Source organism: Crinia signifera, chromosome 1, assembly GCF_055691185.1.
Source record: "Crinia signifera chromosome 1, ASM5569118v1, whole genome shotgun sequence".
NCBI classification, from domain to species: domain Eukaryota; kingdom Metazoa; phylum Chordata; class Amphibia; order Anura; family Myobatrachidae; genus Crinia; species Crinia signifera.
In genome coordinates, this window is record NC_139217.1 from 55827102 (window position 1) to 55842317 (window position 15216).

Consider the following 15216-nt stretch of genomic DNA (forward strand, 5'->3'; position numbering starts at 1 on the left):
AAATAGCATTATGCTTGATATTGGAATTGTGGTGTATACAGTGTGGCCTAATTATCAATTAATAGGTGTCCCCGAATGCATCTTCAGTAACTGCATCACATTTTAGAAATATCTGCTGCACTCCCCCCTTTTCGTTCACAAAAACAGGCCCCAAAGAAACATATTCGGGCTGCTTATTTGGCAAATGTACCAAGCCCCGTGATGTAAGCCACAATACAGAACCCCATCTCCAGATAGCATGAGCATTTGAAGCTTATGGGCTACTTTGCGCAAAAACTACCAGGAGAGGGATCAGTAAGATCCCTCCCCAGCACCCACCATTTATGCACAACGGCACTGGCTTTCAAAAGAAAACTTTAGTGATCGCATTTGTGGCAATTTTTTTTTTATATATTATTTTGGGGTTTAGAACCCTATAAATGATAAATGCAAAAATGAGGCAGAAACGGAAGCTTATCGCGGATTTTGTTTCCACTGCCGGCTGCTGCAGCTAATTGATTGCCCCCAATATTATCAAAGTTTGACTTTTAATAAATAATGCAAATAAAACCATGTGCTATACAATACCTAAAAACATATTTGTGCCTTATTATTACTATTTAATTAATGGATATTTATTACATAATTACATATCTTTAGTATAATACTGATGCATGGACATATTTATACAGAAATTTTTGAACAAAATCAGATTTTTGGATTTAGTGAAACAAATAACTGCTTTGCATAATGTACAATTGACACTCTTACCTAATGATTTCACTAAACCTGTAACCTTCCTTCAATAATTTCTGCTAATAACTTTCTACTGAGTGCAGACAGAGGAGAAAAAGGCCCTTATTCAGATCTGATCACAATATTTGTTCTCAAAATGGGCAAAACCATGTGCACTGCAGGTGGGGCAGATGTAACATTTGCAGAGAGATTTAGATTTGGGTGGGGTGTGTTGAAACTGAAATCTAAATTTCAGTATAAAAATAGTGCAGCCAGTATTTTCCCTGCACAGAAACAAAAAACTCACACAAATGTAACTCTCTCTATACATGTTACATCTGCCCCACCTACAGTGCAGCATGGTTTTGCTCATTTGAGAACAAATTTGTACTGCGATCAGATCTGAATAAGGGCCAATGGGCTAGATATATCAAGCTTCAAAAAGTGATAAAGTGGAGAGTGATAAACAAACAGCCAATCAGCTCTTACCTGTCATTTTTCAAACCCAGCCTGCAACATGGCAGTTACGAGCTGATTGGCTGGTTGTTTATCACTCTCTATTTTATCACTTTTGAAGCTTGATACATCTGGCCCAATGTCAGAAGTAGTAGCAGTAGTTCATTTATTTATAAGGCGCCACAAAGTGTCCGCAGCACCGTACATAGCAAACAAAAAACAAATTACAAGGTAACATACAGGTTGTGTTGATAAAATACAGCATAAATAGGGGTATAGCTGGTAGAACTAAAATCAGCATCAGTTCTGAAGTAGGTGTCGAAATTGTCGAGGAGACTGAAGATGAAGTAGAGGAAGGGAAGAACAGGGCAGGAGCACTGGTGAGGTAAAGAGGTAGGGTGAGTACGTGAGGAAGGAGGGCCCTACTCATAAGAGTTAACAGACCAAAAATATACTGGTAGGCTAATTGGTTCCCAACAAAATTAACCCTAGAATGTCTGTGTGTGCGTGTACATGTGGTAGAGAATATAGATTGTAAGCTCCACCGGGGCAGGGACTGATGTGATTGTTCAAATAGTCTCTGTAAAGCGCTAAGGAATATGTGTGCGCTATATAAGAAACTGATAATAAATATATAAATAAATAGGTGGGTGGACGAACGAAAAACAATAGGACAAGTAGGAACGGATGGGAACGGATGGAGGGGTAGGAAAGGCAGGATATGAGGAGCAAAAGAGGTTAGGAGGAGGGATAGGCCAGTCTGAAGAGGTGGGTTTTGAGGGAGCGCTTGAAGAAGGTAAGGGAATCAGGAAGTCTGATGTCAGAAGGCTGTCTATTAAGCAATCTGTAGGACAGCAGGCGTTTGGTAAGTGATGACAGATGTCAAGGATTGCATATAGGTCCAGCCAGATTGTAATGGGAAAACGTGCTTACTCTGGCTACAGTATATCCTTATTATGGAAATGTATATTAGATGTATATACTGTACGTGTTTCACAGTTGAGTTTGCTTGAAATCATTACATTCCTTTCCTCTGCTGTATATGAAGGCTTAAACAATAGTTTAATTCTGCCGGACTGGGCATTGTAAGGTCACAAAGTGCATCGTAATAGTGTCATCTCTGCAGTCGCTAAATATTCTGTCTTCTGTAATATTTACAACATACTTTACAATATACACAGGAATACCAACAGGGACATACTGGGAGTTTGGCCCTGTTATTATTGTAGCATTTGTAGTCAACAGCCTCACATCACCACTGTCCTCCGAGTGCCACCTGAAGAGAAATCAGATATGTTACTTTTATTATCATCTTGTTACACAGATACAAAGAAAAAACAACTAGTTCAGAACACATCCATGATTACTAAACCCCGGTCCATGGTCTATGTCAGCGGTTCTCAAACCGTGGGTCACGATCCCAAAGTGGGTCCCGTGCATCTCAGCATGGGGTTGTGACTCATGTTACTAATCAGCAGGCCAATGACTCCCCTGATCTCCCAGTCACTGATCCATGGACTATGAAAAATCAGTTGAATTGTGTGTTACTTCCAGGGCTGTAACTACCGGTGTGCCGGTGGTGCCTTGCCCACTGCGCATATGCACTGTAGGCGCAGTACCACCGCAGCACCCATCGCAATAGGGGTATTATTACGGATTAATTCAGTCCCGGCTGCGGGTTGTAGCACTGACTGGTTAGGGGTGGCGGCAACCTCTCACATCACAGCACCCTTGGGCAAGTGCTGGCGGCGGCTCTGCTCATGCACTTCTGAGCTGGGCCGTCTACCCCAGATGGAATATAGCCTGAACCCCCCTGATCTGCAGCAAGGTGCTCACGGCAGTTTTAGCGCACTGATAGCCACTGGTGCCCGCCCCCTCGCAGAATAGTCTGATTGGTTGCTATGGGCAACATCTCATCTTCAATAGAACTCCCATCTTTCTAAATTTACTCCATACTGTCATACAAACATGCGTGTCTAGTAGAATGAGCGCACATGCCTGGACTGGTTGTACTGAGTTATGACATATGTCAGCTATGTTTATCATAAGGCAGACACCTACAAGATTGGATGCTGTCACTGACACAAGACTCTGATAAGCTGATGTGTACACTATGAGGGTTATTCTCAATCACTCGCAAAGGCAAATTCCTTCTCAAATGGACAAAACCATGTGCACTGCAGGGGGGCAGATGTAACGTGCAGAGAGAATTAGATTTGGGTGGGGTATTACGTCGAAGTAAGATCTACAGTATATTGCAGTGTAAAAATTAAGCAGTCACTATTTTCCCTGCACGGAAACAAAATAACTCACCCAAATCTAATTCTCTCTGCACATTTTACATCTGCCCCCCTGCAGTGCACATGGTTTTGTCCATTTGAGAAGGAATGTGCCTTTGCAAGTGAACCAGAATAAGGACCTATATACATATACGTAGGAAATGTGTTTCTAAAACAGTAACTTACTTTTACATTTCATGCTAGTCTGCTTCTTAGCCTTAGGTGTATTTCTTGTAATGTTGCCGTAGGTGTGATCAAGGTGTAGTTCTGAAGAAAAAGGATTAAATAGGTTTATCATTAACACATAAGGTCAGTGCAGGGATGCATGCAGAAAGCCTCCGCATTGTCAGCTATTGCTTGTACAATAATGCTGCCTGTATAGTACACACAGGTGTCTAGTAGCTGATACGATTTTGAGTTGGGAGCAAAGCAAGGACATTTTTTTCTTGCAAGGTAAATACTGGCTGCTTTTGCATGTAGCCCACACATGCTGGTTTATGTTTCTGCAATGTAGATTTGAGTTTAGACGCACACTGGTGCATTGCAGGAGGGTTCTAGGCCTACCCTTCCAGCTATCCCCTGTATACTGTATTACCGACAGGCTGTGTAACCTCGAGCATCTGCACTTGGGGGGGGGGGCAATTCAGAGCCTCTCGGTGCGGGACGAATTTGCGAATGCTCGAATAAACGCATGTGCAAACCCCTGGAGCGAACAGCTTTGGCAAGTTTCACGCTCGGCGGGGTGTTTGCTCCAGGACGGGTGGGCAGGGGGCAGTGTTTTACGGAACGCCCATTGAAACGCTGTTCATATCCATGTGAACGCAGGTGTGTCCGTGCCTGTTTGGAGCAGGCGGCTGACCACATCATTCGCTCGGCGCGGAGGTGTTTACCTGCTCACAGCCTAGCAAACAGGTCTGAATCGGGCCCTGAATACACTGTATCAGTCGCAAAAAAAAACGTTCCATTTTACCTGAAGAATTATTTCCCATTTTATGCCTACCCTCACGCCCTCTAATTTCTAACACTTTCTGCCTAACATTCAATTTTTTCTACCATTTAAACTTTTCCTTTGAAACTAAATAACAGCTATTAACGCTTTCAGGTCCAACGTCTAGTCGGGCTCAACAGCCCTGGCGCTAGTAGCAGATCCAATGGTGAGCCGCTTTATAATAAGAACATTAACATCGTTCAACATTCAAAGTAGACTATTTTTCAATAAAAAATAAAATAAAAAAAATTGCAATTAATTTAAAACATTAAAATCCGACTGTTTGAATTGCAAAAATTTGGACTGAAAAGGGTTTAACACTCACGTCTACCAGCACTGCAATATCACCTGATATTTTACTTTTTTTTTTTGGTTACCTGTCATTCACTACTGCCCCACTAGGGGCCCACTACCCAGCCACTCTGCCCTACTCCCATCTTCCGCTCCATGTCTGCTCACCTCTATCAGTATCACATCTCCACTCCATCTGTGCCCAACTTCTGCAAGTTCCCCTTTCTAGCTCACTAGCCAGCACCATAACTACACCCCTTATAACCCAGCCTTCCAAATTAATCTATCCTCAATCCTACAGCAACCCTGAAAATCTCATTCACACATCTCCCACAAACTCACTCTCTCTATCCTGTGCCCTCTGGAATGCCAGATCTGTTTTTAAAAAAACAGCTCCCCACCCGTGACCTTTATATCTCCGACTCCATGTATCTCCTAGCTGATTATTATTGACACCACTTCCCTGTCTGACTCCCTTATTTCCCCTATTTACTCTCTTATGCCCTGAACAAGCCACTTCCCGATACAATGCATCTTTTACTACTTCTCTTGACTCTGTGGCTCCACCAATCACTATTCACCTTTGCAGATCAATACCTCAATCCTGGCATGCCAAATGCACCAGATATCTTCAAAAAATGCTCATGTAGTCCGAGAGACAGTGGAGGAGGTCACACTCTGGCAGGCAGTCCCAATATCAAACCTATGATCTCATCTTTCAGTGCTGCTCTTCCCCCCCCCCCCAAACAAACTTCAAGAGTCTCATCTCATCAAAATTGTATAACCTCCGGCACCTCGTTGCCACTGTCCACTCCCTCCTAAGCCCACTACAGTGGCGTAGCTATCGTAAGGCAGCCCCCGCTGCCGCTTGGGGGCACCCGCATACCCCGTGGGGTCTGCAGGGTGCGCGCTGCCAGGCAAAAAAACTACAGTGCAGGGACTCGGAGGTGCTGTCCCAAGCTGTCAGTCAGCGGCGCCGGCAGCAGGAACTCCACGACCCCTCCACTCCGCCTCTCACATCCGCTCTGTGAGGTGACGGTCTGTAGCCTGTGAGTACTTGTTGTGTCTCCTCCGTGGCTATCTCCTCCCCCTCCTCTGCCCGGGACCTTCCTCCCCTTCCTCCTAGAAGAAGTCAGTCACAGGTGGCTCCATACCCTCGAGCCGGATTAAGGGCCCCCTTGCTGCCGCTCGTCTCCCCCTGCACTGTCACGCAGCGCCGGCTCAGCTGTCAGTAGAACAGCAGAGAGCGGGATGTGCAATGCTGCAGATCGGATCCATAAGAGAGATCTGATCTGCAGCACTGCTCTGCGTCCCGGCTCCCTGCTGTGCTAGTGACAGGGGGAGCCGAGCAGCAGCAGGGCGGTAGAGTATGGAGCCACATATAGTGTAAGGTGCATTATGGAGGGGGGGCGCCAGAAAGTTTTTCCGCTGGGGGGAGCAAAATCTATAGTTATGCCACTGGCCCACTACCACTTCATCTTCCCACCTCAGTCTCTGCTGTTGACTTTGCCACATACTTCACATCCAAAATTGACTCAATATGTCAGAACATTATATCTCACCAGACCATCAGCAACCAGCCACCTCCTTTCCCTCACTACTGCTCCCCATCCCTCTTACCAACTATGACATCCATCTCCCTTGTATCTGTGGAGGAAGTCACGGCCCTGATCAGTTCTCCATATCTTGCCCACCTCCTCCATCTTCAGGGGCTGGCTGGCAATGTTTAGCCTAGGGGGCAAGTACACCGCACCGGCCAGGAAAGGGGGTGTGGTCGCTAAAAAGGGGCATGCCATTAAGCTGACTGGGAGGGTAAGGTGACAGAGGGGCAAGATGGGGTTAGGTGACATGGGGTGCGGTTACCAAGGGTTAGGTGAGGGTTGGTGATAGATAGGGTGAGGTGCTGGGTGGGCCAAGGGGTGAGGTGATGGGTGGGCGAGAGGGGGTGAAGTGGCCAGGGGTGCTGTCTGTGTGCTGCATTACAGGGGTACAGGGGGGGAGCTGCTGCTTTACTGGCACCTGTAGCTGCCGCCCCCGGGTCACCCCCTGAACCCGCTCTGCCTACTGTCGGCATTGCAGATCTAATGCCCGGCAGTGGTGTTCCCTTTGCTTTAGTGAATGGGCAGTGTGCGCTGGCAAGTACCAGGGGAGGGGGGCACATGCCAGTACCAGGGGAGGGGGGGAGCGCAGGTCAGGTACCAGGGAATGCCTGGTATATTACTGGTTAATTACTGTGTACCTTTCGGGTTCAATGTGAAAGGTACAAAAATGGTAATTAACCAGTAATATACTGTTTACAATATGCAGTTTAAATATACCGTTTACAATATGCAGTTTAAAAAAACGCAGTTTTGAAACTGTGTTTGCAGTGTGAAAACAGCATTAGTCTATGGGCAGTATTCAATGTAAAAAATCGCGGTGTGCAGCGCATCCTGTTTAGGATTCGCTGCACAATCGCTGTGTTCCGGAGGGCTGGCTGCCACTCGCTCTCCCAGTATTCAACGTCGCGGGGGCTCGTTGCCCCTCGCGGCGATTCTTAACCCCTGCAGGGAGACGTGGGACGGTGGCAGGCAGGGAGATTGAAGTCTCCCTGCCTGCCCCAGAACATATGTGGAGGGAAGGAGGGCTCCCCGGGACCCAGGCAACACAAGCTGCCCCCCCCCCCCAGAGCCAGCAGGGGACCGGGTATATTCACTGCACCCGATCGTGCATATGTAATGATCGGGTGCAGTGAATATATGAATATCTAATGAGCGGCTCTTGGCTCCCGGACCCCTGCTGGCTGCTATGTGTAAAAAAAAATTTTTATATATATATTTATTAAAAAATATATATTTTCATGTGCTATAAGCACATGAATAAAAATAGCATGCCCTTTCACAGAATAAAATTCCTGATTTTTTTACACCAAAATTAAAACAAAAAAACTTTTATTTAAAAAGTTCACATTCCACTTTTCCATGAAAAGATGGAGAATTGCTACATGGAGAGACACGGCGAAAATCACTTAGAAAGACGGCGAGAAGTGCACATTGAATAGGGTTGTTCGCTTTTTGAGACCAAAATTCTCCGTCCAACGCGAAAAAAGCAGAAATTTGCCATAAAACACGGCAAATTTTCCTCATTCTGACACTGCTCTCTTTTAGCTGTTTTCCAACCTCTCTGATCATTCCCTGTCTGTTCCCCCTAATGACTCCACCCACCCCCCCAATTCCAAGGGGTATATACAGTATGAATAGAAGTCTCTTTATTAAAAGGTGAACAGTTTCATTTTGGTTGATAAGAAGAGTGTCCCCGGGCTCTGCACATGAAACTTTCCCTGGCTCTCACCGGCGATAGCTTCTCTGATTTTTCTTTTAAACACATCTCATTACTTTATTCACCAATTGTGCTATCTTTGTACCAGGTGGAACTGAAAATGCAGTCCGGGGCTCTCAGTTCCACTGCATATTCCTGAAATGGGTTGGCAGTCCGCTCATTTGCAGAACTCTTCAGGTGGGCTCAGTCAGTGCACAGTAAGTTAACCCTTATGGGCAGGAATTGGAGTTGCATGAAGCAGAGTATCACTGAATGGCCTAATAAGCTATAATGTTCATCTGCCTCACAGATAATGAGCCTGATTCTGTATCTTACATATTAAGATATTAATCCAGTTGCTCCTTTCTGATGCTCGACAGAATGACTTGGGATCGAACACTCAAAGATTGCTGAATGGAATACACATGCACATCGGTCCCAGTCTTGGTGTAAAATACAAAGGCGCCACAGACCCCAAATAGCCACCCTAGGCCCCCCAATTGTTAACGCCACCCCACGTGAACCCGAAGCGTGTCGAGCGCAGCGAGCCCGCGAGGGGCGGCGGTACGCGTCCTCCGACCTTTTCATACCCCCACTATCCACGTCGGCGTGGAGTTGAGAATAGAAAGTGTGGCGAGTGCAGCGAGGCGAGCGCAGCGAGCCCCGCGAGGGGACACGGATACCTGTGAAGCCCACGAGGGGACGCGGATACGTGTGAAGGTATTCGCGTCCCCTCGCTGCGCTCGCCACACTTTCTATTCTCAACTCCACGCCAACATGGATAGTGGGGGTATGAAAAGGTCGGAGGACGCGTACCGCTGCGCTCGCCACGCTTCGGGTTCACGTTGATCATGGGGTGGCGTTAACAATTGGGGGGGGGGCCCAGGGTGGCTATTTGGGGTCTGTGGGCCATTTAACATTGTTCCCTATGTTAAATCGGGTCAATTGACCCATTTAACATTGTTCCCTATGTAAAATCGCGGTAATCCCGTCGGTCGCATCGCATGCAATTTTTTGGTCGCATGCGATGCGTCCGACGCGATTTCCATTTTAAAACGCATTTCTATGTAAAATTGCGGGCATCGCATCGGTCGCATCACATGCCATTATAATGGCATGCGATGTACATGCGATGCCCGCGATGGGCGCCCCTCTAGGTAAAGAGTACCTTTTATTACAGTACTATGAATATTAAACATTACATTACCTTTTTTCCTCTTACACTTGTGGTAACAGCAATAAACTGTAACCATTATGGGGATGATGAGAAGTAATGTCATATATCCAAACATGTAATCTGTAACTAAAACAAGACATTAATGAGCAATGATGTATTATAATACTTTATACCGATGAACAGACATCCAGCTACTTGGTTGAACCTGCAATGTGGCGCCATGTTTTCAGTGATTTTGGCTGCTGGCTTTAAAAGGGCATTTATATCCAACACGAAACATGCCTGGCGTTCATTCTACTGGATATAAATTGCCCCCTTTAATTTCAAATTTAACGTACAGATGGAGCAGCTCTCATTTGATGGGGATGGGATGGACTTTAGGTGGTAGAATAGGGCAGAGGAGCAGAGGGTGAGTGAGTGGGACAGTGGGGAGCAGAGCAGCAGAAAGGGGGGTGGCCTTAGCAGAGAGGAGAGGGAGGGACTTAGATTGAGGTGACCTGGGTCCCTTTACTGTTATAACTATAATACAATAACATTTTCTTACCTGCTTCTCCATTGTATACCTGGACTTTTAATAGTGTTCCATTCCCTATACCATTATTGAGCACGGGTGTTTCAATAAAGATCTCGCAGATATACAGGCCATCGTCTTCCTCTGTGACGGATTCTATTGCCATCGTTGCTGTGTTATTAGCTATAGTATACGTTGTAGCATTGCTGCTGCTTTGTGTAGGTATAAGTGCGCTCTCAATATTCCATATAAGTGAGGATAAGACAGTTGTCACTTCTGCCCCTGTCACTGACATGTGACATCTTCTCCATTCCACTCTGATCTGTGTGACTCTCTCACTGTCCCAGCTGCAGGTCATCCTGGCAGGGTCCCCTTTGTATGGATTCAGCTCTTTTGGGGCCTGAGAGACAATGATATTCCCAGAAACAAAACCTGTTAAGACAATACAAGTTACACATAGATGAAGAGGGGTAATTAAGTGATTTCTTTTATGTTGCGCGTAGAGGAGAATTTACACTTTTGCTGTAACAAGGTGCAATTGTGACAAACGATATGCTAGTTACTATTAGGCAGATTTTTTTGTTAGGTGATTTGTGACTTTTTTAAATATAATATAAGCAAAATTAAACATCTCCTGATGCCTCAGCGTCGGGACTTATTCCTACCGATTATAAAGCAGAAGGTATGTGTAAGTAATGGTGGCTTTTAAACACACACACACCAAAATGCCATCTGTCTCCTGCATGCCACCCAGGGGCATTTTAAGAGAGGAGGAGGCCTGTGTGCAGCCTCCATTGTCTGGACCCCCTCTTCTCTGCTGGCAGCAGCGCAGAACATTGCTATAGCCTGAAGGGTAAAGAGGAGAGTTCTATTGAAGATAGGATGTTGCCCAGAGTAACCAATCAGATTATATCTTATATCTTCTGGAAGGTGATTAAATAGGAAGTAGAATCTGATTGGTTGCTACAGATGGAGCCAGTTTTATTCATCCCAACAGTGAGCTATATCTTGCGCGAGCATCTCGCACAATCACACGTCCCATTGCCGCAAATGGGGAGTGTGAGCGTCTCGCACGCACGTGCGTACTATTGTCGGCGAATGGTGCGCAGAGAGGGGAAGATATAGCTCGCTGTCGGGATAAATTAAACTGACTCCATCTGTATGGGCAAACATCCCATCTTCACTAGATCATCTATCTCAGTAAGATTACCCCCTGAGTAACTATGAAGGGGTATTTAAAAAATGGGTGCGTTTAGATGCACTCATTATAAATATGCCACTGGCTTCACCACTTCTATGGGTTTTATCAGTAGCGCAGACATACTAAATGGATCATCATGTCCAACTAGTTATTGCTATTGTATGGTTATACCACATACATATGTGTGCTAGTGGTGAAATAAAGCTAACATGGGTCATGGATGAGCTGCATCTATGACCTTCATTACAAACTATGCACCACTTGTATAGGGGGAATGCACTAACATCTGCTGCCCCATAGAATTTGCATCCACTGCATCCATAAATCGCATATGCGCTGACACACTTATCCCTATAGAGTGTACGCTTGCAGCAGGGCCCTCCTACCTCCAAGTCTGTCTGTCGTTACCCAGTTTGTTGTATCACTGTCTACTATTGTAAAGCGCAACGGAATCTGCTGCTCTATATAAGGAACTGTAAATAAATAAATAAATATGCAATTATTAACAGAGCTCTTGCGATAACAGCTGTCTTTTGCGATGAGGCTCCGGCGCTGGACTTCTAGGTCTGAATTTTGACCTTCCCAGGCGGCAGGATCGCATGCGGTCCTTTCACATGTGAGGTATAACATGTGACCCCATTCCCCGCCACCGTGAGGGGGGTCTACACAGGACCACTCATTAGATCGGATCTGCTGTCAAGCACATCGGATTTTGGCCAATCTTCTGGCTCGATCAGTCGGGATCAGGTGAAATTGGCCCAAATCAGACGAGTGTATGGGGGCTTTTAGCCTTCAGAAACAATTGCATGTGCACCATGACATTTCAATTGCCAAAGTTTATACCAACAATCTGTAGAAATGCAAAAACATTCCTGAAATTCCATCCACAGCCTAAGTGTATGGGATTCTAGTAGTGTCATTTGTCTTCAGTAAAGGTGGCGGGGAATCCTACTGGATGCACCGTTACTGTGGTCGGACTATTGTCTCCTGCAGCGCCACAGAGCCACGAAGCTCTATAGCCTTCTGGTGCTTGAGGGCATCATTGTTGCAGGCTCAGTCACAGTCCTAATAATGACCCTGTTGTGTTCTACGTGACTTCCCGTGTACACTCCCTAAAGCCAGTGGATCAAGATAAACTGAAATGCAGAAAAAAAAGGCTTTGCCCTAGCAATGGTTTATAAAGGTGCCGCCTGCTGTCCTGGGTTCCTGGAAGGAAAATTACACTGACCCCAATCCAGTACCACCTCTCGGAATGGTCGCCTGTCCGGCTACAAGTACTAATGCGTTAAGTGACATCACACAATACAGCGAACCATGCGACACACAATGCTGCGCCCTCCTATCTGTCCTATTATATTGCATAGTAAATATTAATTATCAGTTTTTATCTAATAACAAAAACACATTCAATGTAATTAAAATCTGGGTGTGCGGTTGGGGGGGGGGGGCAGATACCCATGTATTGGGCCCCAAGATTTCTGTTGTCGGCCCTGTGACCGACCCCCCACTCCGCTGCTGCCACTGCTGGTCCCGCCACCACAGGTCCGTACTGCCGCTGCCCCCACCACAGTCGCGGGTAGTGTGCATGCGCAGTATAGTCCTCGGTACTGTGCATGCATTGGCCCCCAGCTTCTATGGGCTGGTTCGGCAGCATATATAAATATTTATATATCAGACATTCAGAATTGCTATGTTATAGGGTCCAAGTTTCACACCAAATGCACATTGTAATGCGTATTTCCACTCATTTATCAGAATAATGTTCATATTATGAGGAAATAAAAAGTAACCTTTATTATATTTAGTTTAAAAAAAATTGAGGAACACTGTAAGTAATAAAATACTTGGTGCTAAATGTATTTTTTTCAACAGCAAAAAAATAGTTTCACTGGATATTGTTAATTAGATATCTGTGTCCAATTCCCTGACTCAGTATTCATATATTACTGCAATTTCTTCTATCATCTCTTCAGCTGTATTATAGAGGTATTAGGTTACACAATTATCAGACTAATCGAGCATACACAGGAGGCGATTTAATCCCCATTTCTAATGCTGTGTACACACGGGGGAGATATATTGCTCAGTTTCTACTTTACATCAGCGACCAGAGATGGTCGCTGATGAAAAAGAAACTGCCGGGGGGAGCCCGGCAGTGGTAATCAGCTGGTCGCAGGAGCATGTTCCTGCGACCAGCGATCACCCCAGGGGCAAAAACGGGAGCGCGCATCCGGCGATATATCGCCGGTGCAGACTCCCATTGCGGGCAATATGGTCGCTCAGCGACCATATTTCCCGCGATTTTGCACTAAATCGCCCCCGTGTGTACGCACCTTAAGTGATGTGACAAGATCAGTTCTCTGTTGAGAACACAAGCAGTGACAGAGCGCTCAGCGTACATTGCTGGTGCAGCGCTGTATGCTGAAGTGTCCTTAGTAGGAACAGTGTGATCAGTATTATGTCTAAAGGGGCATACACTTAGGGTGATTCAGCCTCTTTTTCTAAGTGATCTGATTAGATTACTTAGAAAAGGCGCAGGGATCACTCCATATGTATGCCCTGCAGTGATGGCGATGCGTGGTCCCGTGCGTCACCATCATCCGTAGGGTACTCGCACTGGCTTTCCCCAGATCGCTGGGCTTTGCCTATTAGAAATAGGTAAAGCCCCGCTGAGCGCGATCACTCAGCACAAAGCATGGCAGTGTGCTGAGCTGCTGCACCGCAATGTAGGCTAAAAGCCAGGTCGCCCCTTGTGTTACGGGGCTTAAGCCTGACAATTGTGTAATCTAATACCTCTAAAATACAGCTCAACGGATGATAAAGGAAAATGAAGTCATTTATGAATACTGATTCTGTTCACTTCTATGTGGCCCAGTCCACGCTTTAATACAGAGTATTGGACACGGATATCTATTTAACAATATCTAGGGAAATAGTTTTTTTGTTTTTGATACAAAATAAATACATTAAAAAAAGATTATATTATTACATACAGTGTCCCTCAATTTATTTGAACTAAATATAATAAAGGTTACATTTTATTTACTTATTATATGAACATTTTTTTTCTGATAAATGTGTGAAAATGTTTTTCAATGTGCATTTGGTGTGAAAATTGCACCCTATACCATACCATTTCTGAATGTCTGATATAGCAATGTAGTGCCCCCAAAAAGAGTCTTCTTTTTCTCCCTGTTTCGTATAAAGTAGATGGATTCCAAGGATTTTCTGATCAATTGTAAAATCTACATTAGTGTTCATTCTAGCACCCGCCAACTTTGAAAACCCATGCATTTTTTTCTTCCCTGCCTGGGGTGTCGCTGTCTGCTGCAGTGCTTCTACCACAGTGTGGTCTGTATATCAGCACTGATATGCAAACCAGACCTGTGCTAGAAACAGCACAGCAGACAGCAACACCCCAGGCAGGGAAGAGGGAACTGCATGGGTTTTCAAAGTTGGCGGGTGCTAGAATGAACACTATTACTTGTTTTTAATCCATTTTTTATTTTTAGTATGTGATCATTATATGAATTAATGTCACTTGAGGACTCTGAAGTGACCAATCACTGTCTGCAGCCTGATCTGTCCCTTTGTCACTACAGCCATAAGATTATTTAAAGCCCATGGCCAGATCATCGTCATTGTAGGGCTGCAATTATACTGTACCGCTAATCAACCATTATCAACATTTGTTTAATCCTGGTCAATGGTTGACAGACATAAATGGTAATTTTGTGCCACCTAAAAAAACAAAAATCTTTGTTCTAATTCCAAAGAAAAAAAAACATGATCAGAACATTTAGCTTATAAATATTAAGCAGGAAAAAAACAGCATATCAGCCAATAACATCAATAAACCAGTAGTTAAGACAATCATTCATGGAACCTAATGCTACAAATTTTGTATGGTAAGCACTTAAATAATCTAAAAAAAAAAAATAACAACTTTATTAATTATATAAACATAAAACACATGAGGTAAAAAAATATTTTGGGCAAAGCAGTAATTAAAAGCGCAATAATTGATGTTTTAAGAAGAATTTGACTAAGACAATATATAAACTCATAAAACATATGCTACCTTAATGTTGTTATTTTAATAAATGAGAGTATCTAAAAAGCATCACAACGACTGCAAGGACTAAGGATCAGATTTATTAAGCCTGATAATGCAGCAGCCAATCAGCTCCTAACTGGCAAGTTGCAGGCTGAGGTGCAGATGTATTAAGCCCGGTGAAGTGATAAAGTGGAAGGTGATAATACAACAGTCAATCGGCTCGTAACTGTCTTTTTCCCAACCCA

General features: G+C 44.7%; 1 protein-coding gene across 1 annotated transcript; it reads right to left on the reverse strand.

Moving 5' to 3' along the window:
- Positions 1 to 2049: 2049 nt before the first annotated feature.
- LOC146025901 (uncharacterized) lies at positions 2050 to 10139 on the reverse strand. Its single transcript, XM_083156077.1, has 4 exons — positions 9747 to 10139; positions 9233 to 9328; positions 3636 to 3716; positions 2050 to 2446 (listed from the first exon to the last, which is right to left on the reverse strand). The coding sequence occupies exons 1-4, from the start codon at positions 10069 to 10071 to the stop codon at positions 2418 to 2420; spliced, it is 531 nt and encodes a 176-aa protein (XP_083012203.1). The 5' UTR covers positions 10072 to 10139; the 3' UTR covers positions 2050 to 2417.
- Positions 10140 to 15216: the final 5077 nt, after the last annotated feature.